Genomic DNA, 26,929 nt, shown 5'->3' with positions numbered 1-26,929 from the left:
GCTGTGTCCTCTGTCTTAGACACGCCCAACATAGGAAACATCCTCTCCACATCCACAGTATCGAGGCCTTTCACCATTCTATAGGTTTCAATGAGGTCACCAATCATTCTTCTGAATTCCAGTGAACACTGGCCCAGAGCCATCAAACACTTTTCATATGACAAGCCATTCAATCCTGGAATCATTTTTGTGAACTTCTTTTGAACCCTCTCCAGTTTCAGCTCATCATTTCTAAGGGGCCCAAAACTGCTCATAATACTCCAAATGAGGCCTCACCAGTGCTTTATAAAGTCTCAACATTATGTCTTGCTTTCATATTCTAGTCCTCTTGAAATGAATGCTAACATTGCATTTGCCTTCCTCACCACATACTCAACCTGAAAATGAGCCCTTACAGAATCCACCACAAGGATTCCTAAGTCCCTTTGCACCTCAGTTTTTTGTATTTTCTCTCCACTTAAAAAAAGTCAACCTCTTCATTTCTTCTACCAAAGTGCATGACGATACACCGCCAAAGTATTCAATCTGCATTTTCTTTGCCCATTCTCCTAATCTAAGTCATTCTGTAGCCTCTCTACTTCATCAAAATTATCTGCCCCTCCATCAACCTTCATATCATTTGCAAACTCTGCAAGAAAGCCATCCATCCCATCATCCAAATCATTGACATATAATGTAAAAAGCATTGGTCCCAACACAGACCGCTGTGGAACACCACTAGTCACCAGCAGCCAACCAGATAAGGCTCCCTTTATTCCCACTCTTTGCCTCCTGCCAATCAGCCACTGCTTTATCCATGTTAGAATCTTTCCTGTAATACCATGGTCATAGCTTGTTAAGCAGCCTCATGTGTGGCACCTTGTCAAAGGCCTTCTGAAAATCCAAATACACAACATCAATCAATTCTCCTTTGTCTATCTTGCTTGTTATTTCTTCAAAGAATTCCAACAGCTTTGTCAGGCAAGCTGAGGAAACCATGATGACTATGGTCTATTTTGTCTTGTGCCTCCAAGTACCCTGAGACCACAATCTTAATAATTAACTACAACAATTTCACAACCACTGAGGTCAAACTAACCAGCTTACAGTTTTCTTTCTTCTGCTTCTCTCCGTTCTTGAAGAGTAGAGTGGCATTTGCAATTTTCCAGTCTTCCAGAATCCTTCCAGAATCTAGTGATCCTTGAAAGATCATTACTAATGCCTCCACAATTTCTTCAGCCACCTCTTTCAGAACCCTGGGGTGTACCCATCTAATCCAGGTGATTTATCTACCTTCAGACCTTTTATTTTCCCAAGAGCCTTCTCTCTAGTTATGGTAACTTCACACACTTCATGACCCCTGACACCTGGAACTTCCACCATAGTGCTAGTGTCTTCCACCGTGAAGACTGGTGCAAAATACTTATCCAGTACATCCACCATTTCATTGTCCCATTACTACCCCTCATGCATCATTTTTCAGTGGTCTGATATCCACTCTCATCTCTCTTTTACACTTTATGTATCTGGAGAAACTTTTGGTATCCTCTTTAATATTATTGGCTATTTTACTTTCGTATTCCATCTTTACCTTCTTAATGACTTTTTTAGTTGCCTTCTGTTGGTTTTTGAAAGCTTCCCAATCCTCTAACTTCCTACTAATTTTTGCTCTATGCCCTCTCTTTGGCTTTTATTTTGGCTTTGACTTCTCTTGTTAGCCATGGTTGTGTCATCTTGCCTTTAGAATACTTCTTCTTCTTTGGGATGTATACACCCTGTGTCTTTCAAATTGCTTCCAGTAATTCTAGCCATTGTTGCTCTGCCATCATCCCTGCCAGTGTTCTTTTCCAATTAATTGCGGCCAACTCCTCTCTCATGCCTCTGTAATTCCCTTTACTTCACTATAAAATTGATACATCAGGCTTTAGCTTTTCCTTCTGAAATTTCTGGGTGAATTTGATCATATTATGATCACTTGCCCCTAAGGGCTCTTTTACATTTTTTAATTCATTTAGGGATGTGGGTGTTGCCAGCTAAGCCGGCATTTATTGCCCACCCCTAGTTGCCCTTGAGAAGGTAATGATGAGCTGCCTTCTTGAACTGCTACAGTCTCTGAGGTGTAAATACACCCACAGTGCTGTTAGGATTAAGCGCTCTAATCAATTCTGGTTAATTGCACAACACCCATCAGCTAATACCCTAGTGGACTCAACCATGAACTGCTCTAAAAAGCCATCTCGTAGGCATTCTAGAAATTTCTCCCTCTTGGAATCCAGCACCAACCAGATTTTTCCAATCTACCTGCAATGTTTCTGGTTCTTGTGTGGTTGTTGTAGCAGCAGCCATCTTCTCAAGTTTGAGAAGGAGTTTAAGCATAGTCATTTTCTTGGAAGACACCAGCTGTTCAAAATGTTGGTGTGAATTCCCAAGAAGGAGCCTTGATGTGTTTCTTTTCTGGAAACATATTACCCATGGGGATATTCTTCTGATGATCCACTAGCTCCCGAAAACCTTTTCTCAATAATAAGAGGTAGAAACATTGAAGCTGCAAATATTTTGCTCATCCTAGAGGTGAAGGTACATGAAATTCCAAGGAAGTCAAGTTAACAGGACTAGCAAAACAAAATCACCTTCAATGTGTTAATGAAGGGTCTTCGACATGAAAGATAGAAACCTGCCTCACTGTTTGAGCTTTCCCAGCATTTCCTGTGATTATTTCAGATCTCAAGCATCTTCAGGTTTTGCTTTTCAATAGCTTGAAGTCTTTCTGCTTAAAGATTAGCCACTAAATTGTATTCAATGCAACCATCAAGTAGCTTCAAAAGTACATCATGTGGAAGCACCTGATAGTGATAAACCAAAGAAAGTACTTCCAGAAGTATTACTGTTGGCATTTAAATTTTCAAATGCATTTGAATTGTCCATAACAACACCATATGTCAGGGACATCTGTTAGATTCTGGCAACCTGCATTGCCATGGCAGTGATTTCCATACGAGTCCCTGAGTGCTTCTGATGGCAGGAACAGAGCAATCAGATGCTCATCCCACAATATCATTGCTCTTCCACTGTACAACTGATCTCAAATTCCAAGATCTAAGATGAAAAAGCTGGGCAGTGTCCACTCCTTATATTAGAAACTGCCCCCCAAATAAGAGATGCCTATAAGTGGAGATCAGACAAGTGAAAGAATGGCTCTGGTTATGAACTCTGCCAATTTAAGACTGCATAACAGCCACAGGCAAGGATCACACATGATTAATGGAGTGATAACCAGCCAAGAGATCATGGCCCAGAGAGAAAACATCAGAAGGAGGCTAAAAAGTAAATTAATGCTAAAATATTTAAAAAGTGATGATGTGGTGTGAGGTTAGCAAATTTGCAATGACTAGTAATGTTCCTTTTGGAATTTTAGAACTAAAAAAATCTACTGGGAAAGAGAGAAAGAAGGAACACAAAATTCAAGTCTTAAGTAACATTATTACTTATAACACTGATGAAGGATCACAAAATATCAACTGTTTATTCCTCTCCATAGATGCTGCCTGACCTGCTGTGTTCCTCCAGCATTTTATTCCGGATTTCCAGTATCTGAAGAATCTCTTGAGTTTATTGTTATTGTTACTTATAAACTTTTGACATCTTATAATAACACTATTTTTTCATACTTTTTACCATTTTTACACTGGAGTGAGCTAAAGGAAATATGCACAAGGACCATTAACAAAAAAAACAGGATAGCTTATAAATAATAATTTCTATAGCAACACTCCTGCAGTGATTCTATAGTTGCAGACTGATTATAAATACCACAGAAATGCTTGTAAAGGTCACCATTACCAGCTGGTTGTGTGCTGTCAGTAGTTGGTACAAAATCTTCATCATACGAATCATCATTCGACTCATCACCATCGACAGATGACCATGCTTTCAGTTTAGCCTCTGCAATTTCAAACTGTTCCGCCACACCTGAAATACAACTAATATCATGTAAAACTACTGTGTAAACAGATTAGTGAAACAAAACCAAAAAAAAAGTTACCCAGTCAAAAGTTTCAACAGTCTGGAAGAAGATGCATTACAATTACTCTCTGAACTGCAACTCATTCCTCAATGGGAGAAGAGCAACAACAATTTGCATTTACAAAGAATAAAATTGTAAAATGCTGGAACCAGTGGGTTAAACAGCATCTGTGGAGAGGAACACAGTGTTTCAGGCTAAAGACGCTTCAACAAATTTGGGAAAGACAATACAAGTTAATTTTAAGTTACAGAGAATGTGAAGTCAGAGGTCCATAAGACCATAAAACCATAAGACAAAGGAGCAGAAGTCGGCCATTCAGCCCATCGAGTCTGCTCCGGCATTTTATCATAACCTGATCCATTCTCCCATTTAGTCCTACTCCCCCACCTTCTCACCATAACCTTTGATGCCCTGGCTATTCAGATACCTATCAATCTCTGCCTTAAATACACGCAATGAGTTGGCCTCCACTGTCACCCGTGGCAACAAATTCCATAGATTCATCACCCTCTGGCTAAAAAAATTTCTTCGCATCTCTGTTCTGAATGGGCGCCCTTCAATCCTTAGTCATGCCCTCTCATAGTAGACTCCCCCATCATGGGAAACAACTTTGCCACATCCACTCTGTCCATACATTTCAACATTTGAAATGTTTCTATGAGGTCCCCCCTCATTCTTCTAAACTGCAAGGAATACAGTCCAAGAGCGGACAAACGTTCCTCATATGTTAACCCTCTCATTCCCGGAATCATTCTAGTGAATCTTCTCTGTACCCTCTCCAACGTCAGCACATCCTTTCTTAAATAAGGAGACCAAAACTGCCTACAGTATTCCAAGTGAGGTCTTACCAGTGCCTTATAGAGCCTCAACATCACATCCCTGCTCCTATACTCTATTCCTCTAGAAATGAATGCCAACATTGCATTCGCCTTCTTCACTACCGACTCAACCTGGAGGTTAACCTTAAGGGTATCCTGCACGAGGACTCCCAAGTCCCGTTGCATCTCAGGACTTTGAATTCTCTCCCCATTTAAATAATAGTCTGCCCGTTTATTTCTTCTGCCAAAGTGCAGAACCATAAACTTTCCAACATTGTATTTCATTTGCCGCTTCTTTGCCCATTCTTCCAATCTATCCAAGTCTCCCTGCAGACTCTCTGTTTCCTCAGCACTACCGGCCCCTCCACCTATCTTCGTATCGTCAGCAAAATTAGCCACAAAGCCATCTATTCCATAATCCAAATCGTTGATGTACAACGTAAAAAGAAGTAGCCCCAACACGGACCCCTGTGGAACACCACTGGTAACCGGCAGCCAACCAGAATAGGATCCCTTTATTCCCACTCTCTGTTTACTGCCAATCAGCCAACACCCTATCCACGTATGTAACTTCCCTATAATTCCATGGCCTCTTATCTTGTTAAGTAGCCTCATGTGTGGCACCTTGTAAAAGGCCTTCTGAAAATCCAAATATACAACATCCACTGCATCTCCCTTGTCTAGCTTACTTGCAATTTCCTCAAAAAATTGTAATAGGTTTGTCAGGCAGGATTTTCCTTTAAGGAAACCATGCTGAGTTCTGCCTAATTTGTCATATGCCTCCAGGTACTCCGTAACCTCATCCTTGACCTCATCAACAACTTCCCAACCACCAATGTCAAGTTAACAGGTCTATAATTTCCTTTTTGCTTCCTTGCCCCCTTATTAAATAACGGAGTGACATTTGCAATCTTCCAGTCCTCCGGAACCATCTATCGACTTTTGAAAGATCATTGCTAATGCCTCCACAATCTCCACAGCTACTTCCTTCAGAACATGAGGGTGCATTCCATCTGGTCCGGGAGATTTATCTACCTTTAGACTATTCAGCTTCCTGAGTACTTTCTCTGTCGTAATTGTGACTGCGCACATTTCTCTTCCCTGCCACCTTTGAGTGTCCGGTATACTGCTGATGTCTTCCTCAGTGAAGATTGATGCAAAATACTCATTCAGTTCCTCTGCCATCTCCTTATCTCCCATTACAATTTCTCCAGCATCATTTTCTATCGGTCCTATATCTACTCTCACCTGTCTGTTACTCTTTATATACTTGAAAAAGCCTTTAATATCCTCTTTGATATTATTTGCTAGCTTCCTTTCATAGTTCATCTTTTCCCTCTTAATGACCTTCTTAATTTCCTTTTGTAAGCTTTTAAAAACTTCCCAATCTTCTGTCTTCCCACTAATTTTTGCTTCCTTGTATGCCCTCTCCTTTGCTTTAACTTTGGCTTTGACTTCTCTTGTCAGCCACTGTTGCATCCTTTTTCCATTCAAAAATTTCTTCTTTTTTGGAATATATCTGTCTTGCACTTTCCTCACTTCTCGCATAAACTCCAGCCACTGCTGCTCTGCCGTCCTTCCCACCAGTGTCCCCTTCCAGTCAACCAGTTCCTCTCTCATGCCACTGTAATTTCCTTTACTCCACTGAAATACCGACACATCGGATTTCAGCTTCTCTTTTTCAAATTCACAGTGAACTCAATCATGTTATGATCACTGCCTCCTAAGGGTTCCTTCACCTCAGTCTCTCTAATCACCTCCGGTTCATTACACAATACCCAATCCAGTACAGCCGATCCCCTAGTGGGCTCAACAACAAGCTGTTCTAAAAAGCCATCTCACAGACATTCTACAAATTCTCTCTCTTGAGATCCAGTGCCGACCTGATTTTCCCAATCCACTCGCATGTTAAAATCCCCCAATATTATCATAACACTTCCCTTCTGACAAGCCTTTTCTATTTCCTGTTGTCCACATCACTGCAGCTGTTTGGAGGCCTGTATATAACTGCCATCAGGGTCCTTTTACCCCTGCGATTTCTTAGCTCAACCCATAAAGATTCTGCACCTTCCGATCCTATGTCACCTCTTTCTAATGATTTGATATCATTTCTTACCAATAAAGCCACGTCACCCCCTCTGCCTACCTTCCTATCCTTCCGATACACCGTGTATCCTTGGACGTTCAGCTCCCAGAGATATGCATCCTTTAGCCAGGTCTCAGCAATGGCCACAATATCATACCTGCCGATCTGTAGCTATGCGACAAGATCATCCACCTTATTCCTTATGCTGCGTGCATTTAATTAAATCACCTTAAGACCAGTATTTAGTACTTTTTGCTTTGACTGCACTGCAACTCATCCCAGTGGCTGCAAATTTGCCCCATCACCTGCCTGTCCTTCCTGACATCTTTACTGCTCACTATCTTAGATTTATTTCTGTTTTCCCCTTCCTTGCTCTATCATTCCGGTTCCCATCCCCCTGCCAAATTAGTTTAAACCCTCCCTAATAGCTCTATTAAACCTTCCCGCCAGGATATTGGTCCCCTTCAGGTTCAGGTGTAACCTGTCCTTTTTGAACAGGTCATACTTTCCCCAGAAGAGATCCCAATGATCCAAGAATCTGAAGCCCTGCCCCCTGCACCAGTCTCTCAGCCGCGCATTCATCTGCCTGATCCTACTATTCTTGCCCTCACACAGGTAGCAATCCCGAGATTACTATTCTGGAGGTCCTGCTTCTCAGCTTCCTTCCTAACTCCTGGAAATCTCTCTTCAGGACCTGCTCCCTTCTCCTGTCTATGTCACTGGTACCAACATGTACCAAGACAACTGGCTGCTCACCCTCTCCCTTCAGAATATTCTGGACCCAATCCGAGACATCCCGTACCCTGGCACCTGGGAGGTAATACGCCATGCGGGTATCTCTATCAGGCTCACAGAATCTCCTGTCTGTTCCCCTATGGAATCCCCTGTGACTACCGCATTCCTCTTCTCCCTCCTTCCGTCCCACACAACAGCGCCAGGCTCAGTGACAGAGACCCGATCACCGTGGGCGTCCCCTGTCAGGTCAACCCCCTCAACAGCATCCAGAACAAGATACTTGTGCTGAGGGGGACAGCCACAGGGGTGCTCTCCACTATCTGGGCATTTTCCTTCCCTCTCCTGACAGTCACCCAGTTTTCTGACCCCTGTAGCCTAGGGATGACTACCTCCCTTTAGCTCCTGGTTGATGAAGTGCAGTAGGGTACAGTGGGTCAGGCTGTGTTAATGGAGAGAGCAAAACTGAGCCAATATCATAAATTGATGAAATGCAGTGGAAATAGCCAGTTTTGACACAGGTAGAAAAGGAGAATTAACTCAAAGTGTAAAATTCAAAGTTGCAGCCAACTTGGTATAGTTCAGTATTTCCCAACCTTTCTGAGCTCCTTCATACTTGCTAATGTCCCCCCTAAAGCACCTTCAAACTTGCCGATGCCTCTCTTAGGAACAATACACCTTCGTACTTTGTGGCGCCCCCATAGTGTAAAAATATGTCTACCATATGCTAACATGGGAAAAATTATTCTGCTTTAAAATTTTTGTTTGTCTTTAGACCTAGCTTACACAGTACCTGTGCACTGGACAGCAGCTTCAATATCAATATGATCCTTGAGCTTGATGGTTTTTAGCAAGAGTTGAAAAATCTGGTTCAAGTTGTGACAATAAAAGCCTTAAGTCCCCAGTGTAACAATGTCCATGCGGTTTCTGTTTCTTGTGAGTATGTGGTTCACTGCACTGAAGCCTCATTTCAACAAGGTAGGAGGATGGAAATGCAAAGAAGAGCAGTCTGGCTCTTCCCCAAAGACCAGAAACTTCATATGACAGTGTAGCCACATATTACAAAAGCCAACATTTTTGCAAAGTGTTTTTGCTTCTTCATCATTCTGAATTTTGATAATTTCTTCTTGCAATCTCTCTTTTTGTTCTTCCACCTTGCAGAGAAATGGGTTAATTACCCAATCCAGAATTTCCAGATCATTCAAATCCTTGAATTGCTTCTGAAAATCCTTCTTTAGTGACTGCAGGCATAAGCAGTACTCTTGTAAATCACCATCTGTGAAAGAGAGTGCAATACTTTCCATGCAGGGAAATTGTGAGATCATTCTTCTCCCAGTGTTTTGCTTATATATTTCCAAATTTCCAATGAAAGTGGACACTGCACTTTTTGCCTGGATTAAATTGATATTGTCACCCTGCAGTTTCATATTTAGAATGTTCAGTTTTTCATACAGATTGGCCAGGTGTGCCACATCTCCACTTAGAAGTTCAATCTTGTTTCCCAAGCTCTTGTCGACTTTGAACAAAATTTCAACCACAGTGTCAAAAAGATCAAAGAAACACTTTAAGCAACAGCCTTTTGACAGCCAAAGCATTTCAGTATGAAGAAGCAAATGTTCAAACTCTTCATCATTATCTTGGCATAACTGGTGAAATATGCTGCTAATTAATGGATGAGTTTTAATTTTGTTGATAACAAACATTACATGAGTCTTGCTTGAAAAAAGTCACTGGCTGAGATTTTTGGCTGCGAGATGTTGATGATGAATTACATAATGGATTGAAAACAGTAAACACAAAATAATCTGCAGATGCTGGGGTCAAAGCAACACTCATAACACGCTGGAGGAACTCAGCAGGTCGAGCAGCATCCCTGGAATTCCAGCCCGAAACGTCGACCAATCTTTTCCACTGATGCTGCCCGACCTGCTGGATTGAAAACAGTCTTGGTTTTTCTTTGTTCATAAATGCCATTAAACCAGCATGGCAACCTGTCATATATAATGCTCCATCTTGTTGCACAAGAAATCATGTTCTTAATCGGAATACTTGTATCCTCGATATACATTTCAAGTTTGCTGTAGGTTGATTCTCCATTGATAGTTGTTTTTTAACTTTTTACAGAAGAGAATCTCTTCTTAAATTTTTCCATTTTTAAAAAACTGTACATATACCATCAGCAAAGCCTCGTTGTCTCACACAGTTGACGCATCAAATTGTATCCCAAATTCTGCTTTTTGTAGCTCTCTGCATACTTGATACTCAATGTCTTCACTCATTTCATCAATACGACTAGCTACAAAGGAAATGATTTTAAAATACTGGTATCCATTTTGAGAACAGTGGTGAGCACTTGTGATACAGCAGGCATTATTGACCTTTCACCAACTGTATGAGATTTTCCACACTTTGCTATCACCATTTGGTTTTGGCTAGCACTGTATCATTGGGTGACCTGTTTTCTGTAGATCTGTAGAGAAAGTTGAGAGGGTGTACTTGACTTACCAATTGTTAAATTGCATGAACTCGTTCTGTGCTGCAAATCAAGGGGAACTGTTGGGCACCCTGGTTGCTAATATATACATTCCCAATAATGTCTGGTTGGTAAGGCTGAATGAGACTGCCTAGTTTCAGACGTTATGATGATGAGTGCTCACTGCCTGCAGAGCCGTGATTCTTCCGGTGTTCCAGTGCCTCATCCTTTTTTTTGGAAGTGCCTGCTCTACTAACGGTCAGTCAGGTCTCGTGCCTCAAGTTAGAGTGCCACTTACCACCCCCCCAAGAATCTTAAATGACCCCTGACGCACACTTAGGACGTCTAAACGCCCCCTGGGGGGGCAGTACCATCCCTGTTGGGAATCACTGGTCTAGCTCTTCATGCCCCCATCCTATCTGTAGCCTTCCTATTATCGTGCAATGAACCATGGAGATAGATCAGAAAAGAAATGGGATTGAAAATTGAAATTGCAAACAAAAGAGAGCTTGAGTGTCTGTGGATGAACTCAGGTGGTCTCCAAAGCGATTATCCACTCTGCATTTGAATTTACAAATTTAGAGAACACATTGTGAACAACAAGTGCAGTATGTTTGCAAGAAGAGCAAATGAATTGCTGCATCACTTTGAAGGACTGCTTAGGTCGATGGATGATGAGACAGAAGAACATGGCACCTCCTGTGATTCCGTAGGAGAGTGCTGTGAGGGGAATGAATGGTGGAGACAGAAAGTAGACAAGGACAATTACCCAGTTGACAGAGTATGTTATCTTTTCTGAGAAGTTTTCATGTAAATTATTTTTCCAAAAAAAGGTACACAAATACTTTCATACATGACAGAATTTCTAGATTAAACTTTAGTTTATAACTTAAACTTCCATCTGAGAATTCCATGTCTAAGATTTTATTTTATTCACTTGTCTGAGCGTTGTCTGAACTTATCTGATTCATGTTCAGAAGTTTGATACTTAGGTGTAAAGTATCAAAGCAACACTTCGATAGTATCACTCATCTTTCACTGTTTAAAGGCCACAATAAGTGACGTTTATAATCTCTGCTTTCGATCCTCAATATGTAAAGCACCAAAGCTCAGAATTATTGCACATTTTCATATGTTAATATAGAATGCAGATACTGATTTTCAGATTTAAATGTATTTAAATTTTAGACGTAATGAAAAACTATTCCAGTTCAATACTGAAGGAGGAAAGTCTAAGATAACTGAGACAGTTTCAACAAAAGCAAAAAGAGCCAAGTGGAGACCTAGCATGCTTCACTCTTGCCTACCAAACTGTTGCTTTTGTGCCCACTAATACCCTTACACTGCTCCTCCACCGCATGTCATTCCCTATAGGACCTTCCTCCCTTACCTCTGAAGAATACATAATTGGTTGAACATTCCACCACAAGAACTGATGAGGCCACATCAAAAAATAGTGGAACTCAATCTCTTAGTACAAAGCCAGACATTACTTATGGTTTATCCAGGAGAACTAAGATATTGCCTGACTTCTTCATTACCATGTTCCTAGTCTCCTCTGCTCCTCATAGTCCACCCGCCAGCAAGCTAAAGAAGTCATGAACTTCCTTTATCTGATGATCAAGGCCATCCTCTCAACAGGCTCTTGTGTTTGATCCACCTGTCATTTGCCACTAAACCGCCCCAGTAGGCTCACAGTTCTTGAGTCTGTTGTCTCCAGCTGCTCTCCTATCTACCTACCCGCTCTCCCCAGCTTATATTGTATACGAGATCCACCTCCCTCTAATATGACCATGTTTCTACTAAACTTTTGCTGCGACCCCTGCAAGATGTTGTGTTGTTATGTGTGTACGTGGTATACGTAATAAAGAAATTCAGTTCCCAGTGTGCAATGCAGGCAGTGACACTGGTGAAAGGGACACACACACACACTCTCTCTCTCTCTCTCGCTCTCTCTCTCGGCAGGCTGAAGGTCATGAGTAAAATGTGGTCAAACTGAAGCCATTCTGTAAATCTGTAAATAAAATAGTTCTAGCTGTTTTACCCGTGCAAGTTTGTCTTGTAAAAGAGTGAACATAACATGGTGACAGAAGTCAGCGTGAAGTCTATATACAAAGTGTAACTGAATATTGTGAGCAACTGAGAAAGAGTCTTTTCAGAAACTCCTGGATAGGTACATGGAGCTTAGCAAAATAGAGGGCTACAGGTAACCCTAGGTAATTTCTAAAGTAGGTACATGTTCGGCACAGCATTGTGGGCCGAAGGGCCTGTATTGTGCTGTAGGTTTTCTATGTTTCTAGTGAAGCTGCTACCCAGAGAGCACATTGTGTCTTGAAGCTGCTGAAGTTTACCGGATTCACCAAGAGAATACCAGGTGAGAGAAGCCCAAAAAATTCTGTAGTGGACAACCCAAGTCTTCCCGAAGCTATGCAGTTTACCAGCAATCTAGCTGATGATCTGGAAACGCTTCAAACATCAATTCAATATATATTCAAAGCGTACTAGAGCTTTGATCAACGGCCATTCGGCTGGGTTTGGGATTGATTAGTGACAGCAAATGAAAGGAAGGCGGGGCAAGTGCAGTGGCCATTGTTGCAGCATCCATCATCTGAGTGGGCAGAGTCAGAGTGGTGATCTTGAGGCTTCAGCTCTTCGCGGCTTCATCGAAGAGAGGTTTCAGTCAGAGAAAGCAAAGGAAAGAAAAGTTTTAAGTTTTTTTGTTCACTTTATATCTGCCCAGCTAGGGACAGTAAGGATGCCAGGCAGGATAGTGAAGTGCTCCTCTTGTGGGACGTGGGAAGGCAGGGAGACCTGTAGTGTTTCTGATGACTACAACTGCGAGAAGCACACCTAGCAGCAGCTTCTAACAATCCACGTTAAGGAGCAGGAGCTGGAACTAGATGAACTTGGAAGGCCACAACTTGGAAGATTATACAGTTTAATACGTGGCTAAGGAGTAGGTGTAGGGAGGGCATTAGATATTTGGATCATTGGACTGTCTTCCAGGGAAGTTTGGACCTGTACAGAAGGGATGGTTTGCACCTGAACTGGAGGCATCTAATATCCTAGCAGGAAAGTTTGTTAATGCTGCACAGTGGAGTTTAAACTAGAGAACCAGAGTGCCAGAACAGTTAGTGGAGAGCTTGATATTGGTAAGACCTCAGACAAAGTTACGAATCAAAAGGTTAAGCATGGTGTGACTCGTGTCCTGGGGTGTGTATATTTAAATGCAAGCAATATCATAGGAAGAGCAGATAATAGTGCTGAAGATGAGGTAGCTGATTTACAAACAGAGGCAATGTGTAGTGAGAAGACAATGTTGGTTGGTCAAAATTGTAGGCAACAGGATGAGTTGCAATGTAAAAGGTGGACAAAATCGAAAAGGGTGAACACAGGACTGTAAGTGTTGTATTTGAAGGCACTGAGTATATGAAATAAGGTAGATGAACTTGAAGCACAGCTGCAGATTGGTAGGTATGATGTTGTGGGCATCACTGAATCATGGCTGAAAGAAGACTATAGCTAGGACCTTAATGTCCAAGGATACACATTGTATCGAAAGGATGGGTAGGAAGGCAGAGGGGGCAGTGTTGCTCTGTTGGTAAAAAATGAAATCAAATCATTAGAAAGAGGTGAGATAGGGTCAGAAAGTGTTGAATCATTGTGGATAGAGCTAAGGAACTGCAAAGGTAAAGAGACCCTGACTGAAGTTGTATACAAACCCCCCAGACAGTAGTAATGGTGTGGCCTACAAATTACAATGGGAGATAGAAAATACATGCCAAAATGGCAATGTTGTAATAGTCATGGGGTACTTCAATATGCAGGTAGATTGGGAAAATCAGGTTGGTTCTGGATGGTACGGGGTATTTCTAGAGTGCCTACGAAATAGTTTTTTAGAGCAACTCATGATTGAGCTCACTACAGGATCGGCTGTTCCAGATTAGGTACTGTGCAATGAACCAGAATTGATTAGAGAGCTTCAGGTAAAAGAACTTTAGGGGCAAGTGACCACAATATGATCAAATTCACCAGGAAATTTGAGAAGGAGAAACTAGAGTTAGATGTACCAGTTTTACAGTAGAGAAGAAGGAATTACAAAGGCATGAGAGGAGGGTTGGTCAGAATTGATTGGAAAAAAGCACTGGAATTTCTGGAAGCAATTCAGAAGGCAAAGGATATATAAATCCCGAAGAAGAAGAAGTATTCTAAAGCAAAGATGACACAACCGTGGCTAACAAGAGATGTCATGGCCAACATAAAAGTCAAAGAGAAGGCATATAATAAGCAAAACTTAGTGGGAAGTGGGATTGGGAAGCTTTCAAATACCAACTAAAAAATTCATTAAGAAAGTAAAAATGGAATACAAAATTAAGATAATCAGTAATATTCAAGAGGATACCAAAAGTTTATTCAGATACATGAAGTGTAAAAGAGAGGCCAGAGTGGATATCGAACTGCTGGAAAATGATGCTGGAGAGGTAGTAATTAGGGGCAATGAAATTGCAGACGAACTGAATAAATATTTTGCATTAGCCTTCACTGTGGAAGACACTACCAGTATGCTGGAAGTTCTAGGTGTGTGAAGTGTGTGAAGTTACCCTAACTAAAGAGAAGCCTCTTGGGAAACTGAAAGGTCTGAAGGTAAATAAGTCATCTGGACCAGATGGTGTATGCTCCAGAGTTCTGAAAGGGGTGGCTGAAAAGATTGTGGAGGCATTATTAATGATCTTTCAAGAATCAGTAGATTTTGGAATGGTTCTGGAAGTCTGGAAAATTGCAAATGTCACTCCACTCTTCAAGAAGGGACAGAGGCAACTAAAGTAAGAAGGAAACTTAGTCTGACCTCAGCGGTCGGGAAGATGGTGGAGTCGATTATTAAGGATGATGTCTCAGGGTTCTAGGAGACACATAATAAAATAGACCATAGTCAGCATGGTTTCCTCAAGGGAAAATCTTGCTTGACAAATCCGTTGGAATTCTTTGAAACAAGTAACAAGTAGGATAGACAAAGAAGAATCAGCTGATGTTGTGAACTTGGGATTTTCAGAAAGCCTTGGACAAGGTGCCGCACTTAAGGTTGCTTAACAAGCTACAAGCCCATGGTATTACAGGAAAGATTATAGCATGGATAAAGCAATGGCTAATTGGCAGGAGGCAAAGAGTGGAAATAAAGGGAGTCTTTCCTGGCTGGGTGCCGGTGACTAGTGGTGTTCCACAGGGGACTGTATTGGGACCAATGCTTTTTACGTTATATGTCAATGATTTGGATGATGGAATTGATGGCTTTGTTGCGAAGTTTGCAGACGATATGAAGACTGGTGAAGAATTGATGAAGTAGAGAGGCTACAAAAGGACTTAGATAGATTCAGAGAACGGGAGAAGAAATGGCAGGTGGAATACGGTGCTGGGAAGTGTATGGTCATGCACTTTGGTAGAAGAAATGAAAGGGTTGACTATTTTCTAAATAAATAGAGAGAAAGTACAAAAAACTGAGGTGGAAAGAGATTTGGGAGCCTTTGTGCAGGATTTCCTAAAGATTAATTTGCAGGTTGAGTCTGTGGTGAGGAAGGCAAATGTGATATTAGCATTCATTTCAAGAGGACTAGAATATAAAAGCAAGAATGTAACGTTGAAACTATAAAGCACCAGTGAGGCCTCACTTGGAGAATTGTGAGCAGGTTTGAGCCCCTTAACTTAGAAAGGATGTGCTGAAACAGAAGAGGATTCAAAGGAGGTTCACTAAAACGATTCCAGGATTGAATGGCTTGTCATATGAAGAGCATTTGATGGTTTTGGGCCTGTACCCACTAGAATTCAGAAGAATGAGAGGTGACCTCATTGAAATCTATTGAATAGCAAAAGGCCTTGATGGAGTGGATGTGGAAAGGATGTTTCCTATGGTGGGAGAGTTTAAGACCAGAGGACACAGTCTCAGAATAGAGCTGAGGAGGAATTTCTTTAGCCAGAGTGGTGAATATGAGGAATTCTTTTCCATAGCCAGCTGTGGAGGCCTAGTTTTTATGTATATTTAAGGCAGAGGTTGATAGATTCCTGATTGGTCAGGGCTGGTAGGGATACGGGGAGAAGGCAGGAGGTTTGGGCTAGAAGGAAAATTGTATCCACTATGATGAAATATTGGAGCAGACTCAATGCGCCAAATGGCCTGATTCTGCTTCTATATCTTATGGTCTTATTTAACAGTGAGTAGAGCCAAAGGCACAGATGAAAAATTGAATGTGTCTATCTTTCTACACATAATTGGCAAAGATGTTTTGAACAACTATAACAGCTTTCAAATTGATGAGATGGTCTTGACATTGGACACTCTGGTGATAAGATTTGAGGAATATTTTGTCCTAAGTAAAATCATCACATTTGAAAGATACAAATTCCTTGCCTGTGAATAGAAACAGGGTGTTAGCTTTGACAAATATTTAACTGAACTTCACACACTGAGTAAGTGCTGTGAGTTTGCAGATTTGACGGACGCACTAATTAGAGACAGAATAGTCTGCTGAAACTCAGATAATGGATTTAGAGAAAGCCTGCTCTGTGAAAAAGAATTAACACTAGTGAAGACTGGAATATGTGTAGGACAGTAGAGACCACACGAGCACAAGCTAAGGAGCTGCACAGAGCAGAACCAACAATGCATGCTGTGAAAACCGAGGGGAAGAGCCCAAGGTGTTTCCCAAAGCAACAGTATAGCAAAGAGATAGGCTCCAACAGCAAATGTGGAGGTAAGCACATTCCAAAGAAGTGTACTGCTTATGGAAAATCCTGTAATAATTGTGGGAAGAAGAATGATTTTGCAAAGTGCTGGAAAGCTGGGGCTACCATGAAAAAGGTGCATATGGTTGATGAGGAAATGGAAGAAATCTTTGTAGATTCTCTAGACTGTTGGTGCTGGTAAAACAGAATGCATTGTTCCAGTGAGTGTGAATGAGACAGTAATTCCATTCAAGCTTGACACTGGAGCTAAGGTGAATCAGTTATCAATAGATGATTACAAGACTGTCAAAGTAAAGAACAAGTACCCAGAGAAGTTAAAAGTGACAGGCTATATTGGGGAGAACATTCCAGTAAAGGGGGGGCTGTATGGTGACCATCAAGCAGAAGGAGCCACATCTAAAAGCACAGCTACTGGTTGCAGAAAAGTGAGTACAGCCAATATTAGGTATGAGTGCATGTTAAAAGCCTCGACCTGGTGAAAGGGTTTTCATAGTGGCTTCACAGACCGTAGATGTCCACACTTCACTCATGGAAGAGTATGCAGTTGTCTTAGAGGGGCTTACCTCGTGTACACAAAATTCATGCAGATGAGACAGTAGCTCCTGTTGTCCGTGCATGACGGAAAGTTCTGTTTTTACTTACATACAAGAACAAGCTCACATGGAACGGATAAATGTTATACAGAAAACTGAAGAACCAACGGATTGGGTGAGCTTATTGTCATTGTGTAAAAAGAAAATGGAGCATTGTGGATATGTCTAGACCAAGAGATCTCAATAAAGCCATCCAAAGGGAGCATTTTAACTTGCAAACATGGGGGGAGATCATGTCCCGGTTTACAGGTGCCAAGTGGTTTATCAAACTCGATGCATTGTCTGGGTTTTGGCAGACGAAGCTTGATGCGGTAAGTCCAAGACAGTGTACTTTTAACACACCAGAGGATGGATATCACTTTCTTTGGTTATCTTATTGGATCCTGTCTGCACCATAAAACCATCCACAGGATCCTTAAGGGTGTGCCTGGTGCTGAGTCCACCAAGGAAGAACACGATGCACAACTGAGACAGGTACTAGTCATGACAATTTGAAATTAAATAAAGAGAAAGATGAGTTTGGTGTTAAGGCACTGACTTTCATAAGAGATGTCATATCGGAAGAGGGAGTAAAGCCTGACCCAAGAAAGATGTCAGCCATCGAGAACCTGGAGAGGCCCTGAAACAACGAGGAGGTAAGACGTTTCCTGGGGATGTTGACTTATCTGGCTAAGTTCATCCCTTGACTGTCTACATGTCAGCCCTACTTAGGTTACTCCTTGAGGAGCGAAATGAGTGGATTTGGTCTTAGGAGCAAGAAGTGTGTTTCCAGAGACTGAAAAGAATCTTAACTGAAGAGTCCATTCTGAAACTTTATGATCCGGAGAGGTGTACGAGGATCTCGGCTGAAGTTTCCCTGTACGGCCTTGGAGCAGTACTACTGCAGCAGCACAATGACACATGGCAACCTGTGGCCTGTGCATCAAGGACTTTAACAAGTGCAGAAGGAACTATGCAAAGATAGGGAAAGAGCTTCCTGCCAGCACATATGCATGTGAAAGATTCCATCAGTACATCTATGGAAAAGCTTTTGAAGTAGAGACAAACCATAAACCACTGATCTCAATTATGTCCAACCCACTGAATGACTGTCCGATGAGGACACAGTGCATGTTGTTAAGATTGCAGAAATATTTATATATGGGAAAATATATGTTTGCTGCTGATGTATTGTCTCACTGATATACAGATTAATGCTGATTAACCTCATGATTGTTAGCTCAGTTCCAATATCTCCCGATAGAACAGAGAAGATTAGGACAGCAGCAGGGACAGATAAAACAAAGAGACTATACGGAAAGGATGGCCAGCAACTAAGAATAGCTGTCCAATGTGTATTCAGGGTTACTACGTACACAGAGCTGAACTGTCAGTAGTGGAAGATATTGTCTTCAAAGGGAACAAGTTTATGATGCCAGTATTGCTACGCAAGGAAATGCTTCAGAAGATACATAAAGGGCATCTTAGTGAAGAGAAATGTAAACGAACAGTTTGTGAAGTGATGTATTGGCCATGAATGAATCAAGACATCAGCCACACCACTGCCTCACGTGAGATAGGTCTTACCTACAGGTCAAAGCGGAAAGCAGAACCGCTTACACCACACCCTGTACCAGACAGGCCGTACTTCAAAGTTGGAGTGGGTTTGATTGGTTATAATGGGAAGAGTCGTATTGTTGTAACAGACTACTTTTCCAATTACCCACAGGTTGCAACACTGCAATCAACATCCAGAAAAGCGGTCATCACTTTCTTGAAAGCTGAGTTTGCGAGGCATGGAGTTCCATGGGAAGTGGTATCAGAAGATGGTTCACAATCCTTGAGCTGTGAATTTGAGTCCTTTGCTAATGATTGGGGGTTGTGACATATGACTTGAAGCCCACATCACCCAAAATTTAATGGCCTAGCAGAGACTTTGGTCAAGATAGTGAAGGGTCTCATGAAGAAAGTGCAAGATGGATGAGAGGACTCTCACAGATTTCTGTTGATTTACAGAAGTGCGCCACTGCAGAATGGCCTTTCACCAGCCCAAATGCTGATGGGTCGACACATACATGAAAACCTGTTGACACCTGAAGAAGCACACAAGGTCAAGTTAACTAAAATGACAGGGAAAGAAAAACAGAAACAGTATAACAACAAGACTGTGAAAAGCCTACCAGTCCTGAAACCTGGAGATCAAATACGAATCCGAGATCACGATACCGGTGCACGGTCCATGCAAGTATACACGTGCAAGCGGAAGTTGCTCCATACTCCTACCAGATCCAGACAGAGCGAGGAACACCTCTGAGAAAGAACCATGCGGCTCTACGACCACAAGCTCCAACCCTTAGCTGTGACACATCACCTGTCAGTACACCAAAGGGTCCAGCAGATGAGAAAAATAAACTTGTTGTTCAGAGTACTCAAAAAGACACTAACATTAACACAGCAAGTGAAAGCAATACATCTGTGGAGAGAAACAGCAGACCAAAAAGGACCACTAAACCACCTCGGAGACTAATTGAGAGTTGATGAGTGAATAAGGGACTGTATTTGTTCATTACAATTGAAGTTAATGTAAATATCTGTGTTGGAATGCTCATTACAATTGACATTAATGTAAATATTTTTGCTGGGAAGCATTATTGCTTCTTGCAGGTTTATGGAGACACAGTATTGTGTTTGTTTTTCTTCAAAGGAGTAAGGTATGTTATTTTATGTGTACACAATAAAGAAATTCAGCTCCCAGTGTGCAATGCTGGTGACTCAGACGGAACTGGAAGTAATGATGGTGAATGGGATACACACACACACACACACACACACTCACACTCACTTTTGGCGGGCTGAAGGTCTTGACTAAAATGTGGTCGAGCTAAAGCCATTCAGTTAATCTGTAAATAAAAATATTCTAGAGTTTTTAAGCACGCACTGTGTCCTTTTTAAAGAAGAAATATAACAGATTCTCCCTCTTCAGATATTATTGCCCATTCCCTGACCCCCTTTTTTAATTTTAAAATGCCATTCCATCTAGTCTTCAGCAATCTCTAATCTGTGCCCAACTTTTCTGCAATACCCTCACAAACTAAGTCACCTAATAAAACTGGTAATTTCCAAGGCCAGTATTCTGTGGTTTAGACTCTACATGCTTCACTCGTTTTTAGAATCGGATTTGGTTAGGGAGATGCAATTTTTTCACACGGGTCCAAGATCTTCTAGAAAGGAAGCTGGGCTGAAAGTTATTTTTTTTAAATCACATTTAATTCCAGTGTGAAGTCCATTGAATGTCTACAAGTAAGCATCAGCCGGCACTGACTGTGATTGGCTGAGCCCACTCCATAGGGCTCTGAAATGGACTATTTTTCTTCTCAGTGTCCTTTGTTGCTCTGCAGTCAATATAATACTTTTTCCATTCCATGGTCCATTAACCTTCTGCCATTGTTTGGGGTAGTACCACCCCCACCCCCTTATTTAATTCAAGTACAGCATATCAATAAAACACTTTTTCTCTCCCATCTTTAGAACACTGTGGAATTCTCTCACTGGCTGATGCTTTGTCTCACCTTCTTCGTTATGCAAGTACTATTACCTCACAAGTCCACCTCAAGACATGGTGTCACCAACCCTCTCACTTCTCAGTGTTTGCCTATATGGCATCTGGCTACTTACTGGAAGAGCTAATGACTAATTTCACGTTGTGCAGAGCTTCCAAGTCAGTAAATCTATTATCATAAAATCACCTAGGCCCATCTCGGCTTAGCCTGCTCACTGCTCAAACCCATGCCAATATTCTTATGTAAAGAGTTGAATGTAATCCCATGATCTCCCATCTTTCACCACCTATAAAGCAGCTCACCTGAGTCTCTTTATCTTAACTTCCCCATCAACCATCACCAAGTTCTACTTTGCTTCACTTTTGTTTCACTGATACCACAAATCTATTTTTCTTCTTGGGATCTAGCGTAACTTGCTTCCACTTCAATTTTGTGGGTTTTGAGGTGGCTGCTGAGGCCAATCTAGAAACCACAAAACTCTTCCACAGATGACGAAAGAGGTGTCTGCGGGGACAGATAGGTATCCTGTGAGGTGGTGAGGTGGTGCATTGCTTCTCTCCATTCCTTACACAAAGCTTCTGTGTGTATCCAGTGACTAATGGTTCTCAACACCATCTAAACAAACCTGAGCACCCTTTTGCAAATAGAAATAAATGAAAATCCAAAACTCCCAGGTGCAAAAGGATTTGTGAATCCTCATGCAGGATTCCCCAATGATTAATTTGCTGGTTGAGTTAGTGGTGAGGAAGGCAAATGCAATGTTAGCATTCATTTTGAGAGGACTAGAATATAAAAGCAAGGATGTAATGTTGAGACTTTATTAGGCACAAGTGATGCCTCACTTGGAGTATTGTGAGCAGTTTTGGATCCCTTATCTAAGAAAGGATGTGCTGATCTTGGAATGGTTTCAAAGGAGGTTCACGAAAATGATTCCAGGATTGAATGCATTATCAAATGAGGAGCATTTTATGACTCTGGGCCTGTATTCACTTGAATTCAGAAGAATGGGGGGTGCGGAGCCTCATTAAAAGCTATCGAATGTAGAAAAGTCTTAAAGGAGTGGATGTGGAGAGGATGCTTCCTATGGTGGGAGAGCATAGGACCAGACGGCACAGCCTCAGAATAGAGGGATATCCATTTAGAATGGAGATGAGGAGGAACTTCCAGAGAATGGTGAATCTGTGGAATTCCTTACCACAGGCGGCCAAGTCACAGAGTATATTTAAGGCCTCGGTTCATAAGTTCTTGATTAGTCTTCTCACTCATTCTTTCTAAGTTATCCTATTGAATTACAAGTACATTTTCTGGAATGCTTGTGTTGCCAGAAGGACTAAACTTATTTAAATAATGTTTCAGTATTTTCCCTGAAATTCTGTAGGTGCAGCTCCAAACTACAATTAGGAATATGAGCATTTTTTTCTGCAAATAGATAGCAAGCAGAAAAGACTCTCAATCACATTAACAAGAATTAGATCTATTCACCAGCCTATCCAAAAAGAAACGTGAGTCTGTTTATCAAAACAACTTTCACCCTGCCATCCTCTAAGTTAAAACCTATCCAACCCTATGTCAAACAGAAGCAAACATTGTAAAATTTTACCTTAAAGGGAAGAGAGAAATTTGAAAAAGAACACAAACTAAGCTCAGTTACTGCTGTCTTCAACAGTTTCATTTAATTGCAATTTAATTTCTGTGCAATGCACATACATCGAACGTAAGGTTACACTCCATTAATGTATTCAATTTATCATTTACAAAATGCATTCATTATCACCTGTGTAGCGGGATGTCAACTTCACAGATCTCATTGCATGTGAATTTGGTAACCGTTAAAATTGATTTCCTTTGTAAACCAATGCACAAGCTGGGATATAATGCTACCCATGGACATATTTGAATTTCTTATCAACATTAAGGGACATTCTTCAACTGAGGAAGTGTCTATATGCTAAAAAAAGGTATGCAAATATTTATATACTTGCACCAACTTTCCAAACAAGAAAAAATGGGCTGAACAGCTTTAGTGCATGAACTATGCTTACTACTTGTTAATTGCTCTAGTGCACAAGTGCAGTCATTATATTGTTCTGGTTTGAAACTTCAAGCCCCATGGAAAAACTTAAATCTCGGCTGAAACTCAGTACTGTACAACACTCAGAAATTAATAAACTGTTAAGGTGCAAGAAACCATTAAAAGTGCAAAAAAAAACGTGGAAAAAATTAACTTTTTTAAGGATGAAATCCTTCTCTAAAAACAAATAAATTTAAGAGGGTGTGAAATTAACACTACTGCACAAGAAAAAAACTATGAATTAATGACACAACCAGTTCCAATAATACAGATAATTTAGAATAGTAGTTAGCATAAGATGACAATACAATTATCATTGAGAACACTCATCAACACATTCTCAAAATATATCATTTTTATCTCTAAGGGCCAAAGAGATTGAATTGCATGAAGTGAGCTGTCTACGGGCTGCATTACATTGATTTCATTGCACAGGTGTCTGTCTAAGAGCTGGATTTACCTGCTGCAAATCGTGCTTCCTGTTCACCTTCGCTTAAGTCGGAGTAGGAATTGAAATCAATCTCAAGAGTCATCGGCGACTCCATTGGCTTACACCAACCTTTCCACTCGATGAGATGAGCAACTCGACCCTGAGCCATGGCTGTAGGCTTGGTTACATGGTCTTTCACCACCTGGGAAAAACCTGGAGGAACAATAAGAAGCTCGTTCAGAAAAATAAACACATGGAAAGTGTGGTCATCTTTAATGAATGGACCAAACAATGAAAGGACAGACCCTGATTTAAACATTCAATTACTGAACTAATCACTTTTAATGCAATTCCAGAGAGTTGTATAAAGAAATTGGTATAAAATGTAAACATCCACATGAATTAAACACAAACCTACGTTCATCATTACAAATGTACAACAAGCCTCACATTCATCAAGAGCAAGCAGGTTCTAATCATACAGGACAAGGATAAGTTGCCTTTAAACAGGGCAAGGCATAAGGCCCAGTTGCATCTTGACTTCACCATGGACAAAACACAATAGAGAGATGTAAAACTTGGCTTGGAGTTCAGGAAACAAAAAATTCCAAAATATAAATGATAAAGATGTGAAAAAGAAAATAAAACCTGCTAATCCTCCAAATATTGTAACAGAAGGTTGCAACAAGATCCAGGAAAGTAAGAAATACTGAATTGTTAGGGCTGTGATTTTATTCTTGGATTAACTGCAGAAATATTAACAAATTTCATGACATATGCCAGTGGTATCAAATCTGATTCTGATTCAAACAACATAGGGTAATTTTAAGTTCAAATTTATTAATGGTGTAACCTTCTCTACAGCACAGATAAGCAAGTAGCATCTTGGTTAAATTCATAAAATCTGATTTTATTTGTGCACTGCTAAACTCCATAACTCCATCACCTACTACCTGAGCAGTCTTTGCATCCAGCACGTAATTCTCCATAACTTCCACCATCTCCAACCGGATCCTACCACCAAGCACATCCTTCCCCTCCCCCACCCAACTTTTTGCTTTCCATGGGGATTACTCCCTATGTGACTCCCTTCTCCATTTGTCCCTCCTCACTGATCTCCCTCCTGGCACTTATCCTTGCAAGCGGAACAAGCGCTACACCTGCCCCTACACCTCCTCCCTCACTACCATTCAGGGGCCCAGGCAGTCCTTCCAGGTGAGGTGACACTTCACTTGTGAGTCTGTTGGGTTCATCTATTGTGTTTGGTGCTCCTAGTGTGGCGTCCTGTATATCAGTGAGATGCAGCGTAGATTTGGAGACCACTTCACCAACAAAAAGCGTGATCTCCTGGAGGCCACCTATTCCGATTCTACCTCCCATTCCAATTCTGACATGTGAGTCCCTGGCCTCCTCCACTGTCACAATGAGGCCACAATCAGGTTGGAGGAGCAGGGGGATGGAAACTAATGTGGCGGGAGATGGGAACCAGTGCAGAGAGACAGAGGGGTGTAAAATGAGGGTAGAAGCAAAAAGTAGTAAGGTGAAAAGTAAAAGTGGCAGGCAGGCAAATCCAAGGCAAAAATCAAAAAGGGCCACTTTTCAACATAATTGTATAAGGGCTAAGAGTGTTGTAAAAGCAAGCCTGAAGGCTTTGTGTGTCAGTGCAAGGAGCATTCATAACAAGGTGGATGAATTGAAAGTGCAGATAGTTATTAATGAATATGATATAGTTGGGATCACAGACACATGGCTCCAGGGTGACCAAGGATGGGAGCTCAACATTCAGGGATATTGAATATTCAGGAGGGATAGCCATGAAAGAAAAGGAGGTGGGGTAGTATTGTTGGTTAGAGAGGAGATTAACGCAATAGAAAGGAAGGACATTAGCCGGGAGGATGTGGAATCGATATGGGTAGAGCTGCATAATACTAAGGGGCAGAAATCACTGATGGGAGTTGTGTACAGGCCACCTAACAGTAGTAGTGACGTTGGGGATGGCATTAAACAGGAAATTAGAAATGCGTGCAATAAAGGAACAGCAATTATAATGGGTGGCTTCAATCTACATATAGATTGGGTGAACCAAGTTGGTAAGGGTGCTGAGGAAGAGGATTTCTTGGAATGTATGCGGGGTGGTTTTCTGAACCAACATATCAAGGAACCAACTAGGGAGCAGGCCATTCTAGACTGGGTATTGAGCAATGAGCAATTAGTTAACAATCTTGTCGTGCGAGGTCCCTTGGGTAAGAGTGACCATAATATGGTGGAATTCTTCATTAAGATGGAGAGTGACATAGTTAATTCAGAAACAAAGGTTCTGAACTTAAAGAAGCGTAACTTTGAAGGTATGAGACGTGAATTACCTAAGATAGACTGGAAAATGATACTTAAAGGGTTGACAGTGGATATGCAATGGCAAGCATTTAAAGGTCGCATGGATGGAAGCCTTTTAGGACCAAGATGAGGAAAAACTTCTTCACCCAGAGAGTGGTGAATCTGTGGAATTCTCTGCCACAGGAAACATAGAAACATAGAAAATAGGTGCAGGAGTAGGCCATTCGGCCCTTCGAGCCTGCACCGCCATTCAGTATGATCATGGCTGATCATCCAACTCAGAACCCTGTACCAGCCTTCCCTCCATACCCCCGATCCCTTTAGCCACAAGGGCCATATCTAACTCCCTCTTAAATATAGCCAATGAACTGGCCTCAACTGTTTCCTGTGGCAGAGAATTCCACAGATTCACCACTCTCTGTGTGAAGAAGTTTTTCCTAATCTCGGTCCTAAAAGGCTTCCCCTTTATCCTCAAACTGTGATCCCTCGTTCTGGACTTCCCCAACATCGGGAACAATCTTCCTGCATCTAGCCTGTCCAAACCCTTTAGGATTTTATACGTTTCAATCAGATCCCCTCTCAATCTCCTAAATTCCAACGAGTATAAGACTAGTTCATCCAGTCTTTCATCATATGAAAGTCCTGCCATCCCAGGAATCAATCTGGTGAACCTTCTTTGTACTCCCTCTATGGCAAGAATGTCTTTCCTCAGATTAGGGGACCAAAACTGCACACAGTACTCCAGTTGTGGTCTCACCAAGGCCTTGTACAACTGCAGTAGTACCTCCCTGCACCTGTATTCGAATCCTCTTGCTATAAATGCCAGCATACCATTCACCTTTTTCACCACCTGCTGTACCTGCATGCCCACTTTCAATGACTGGTGTATAATGACACCCAGGTCTCATTGCACCTCCCCTTTTCCTAATCGGCCACCATTCAGATAATAATCTGTTTTCCTGTTTTTGCCACCAAAGTGGATAACCTCACACTTATCCACATTAAGTTGCATCTGCCATGAATTTGCCCACTCACCCAACCTATCCAAGTCACCCTGCATCCTCTTAGCATCCTCCTCACAGCTAACACTGCCGCCCAGCTTCGTGTCATCCGTA

General features: G+C 41.5%; 1 protein-coding gene across 4 annotated transcripts in view; it reads right to left on the bottom strand.

Annotated features, from left to right (window-relative positions):
• Positions 1-26,929, bottom strand: part of LOC140196296 (protein FAM131A-like) — an 82,640-nt gene that overhangs the window by 5,428 nt on the left and 50,283 nt on the right. For all 4 annotated transcript variants that reach the window (XM_072255250.1, XM_072255252.1, XM_072255251.1 and 1 more), the window contains exons 4-5: positions 23,511-23,693; positions 3,820-3,948 (exon numbers count right to left, since the gene is read on the bottom strand). In XM_072255250.1, the coding sequence (XP_072111351.1) occupies positions 3,820-3,948; positions 23,511-23,693 (312 nt within the window). The remainder of the gene's footprint in view (positions 1-3,819; positions 3,949-23,510; positions 23,694-26,929) is intronic.

This window comes from Mobula birostris, chromosome 4 (genome assembly GCF_030028105.1).
Source record: "Mobula birostris isolate sMobBir1 chromosome 4, sMobBir1.hap1, whole genome shotgun sequence".
NCBI lineage: Eukaryota > Metazoa > Chordata > Chondrichthyes > Myliobatiformes > Myliobatidae > Mobula > Mobula birostris.
The sequence above is the reverse complement of the archived record's forward strand: the minus strand, read 5'-3'. Positions and strand labels throughout refer to the sequence as shown.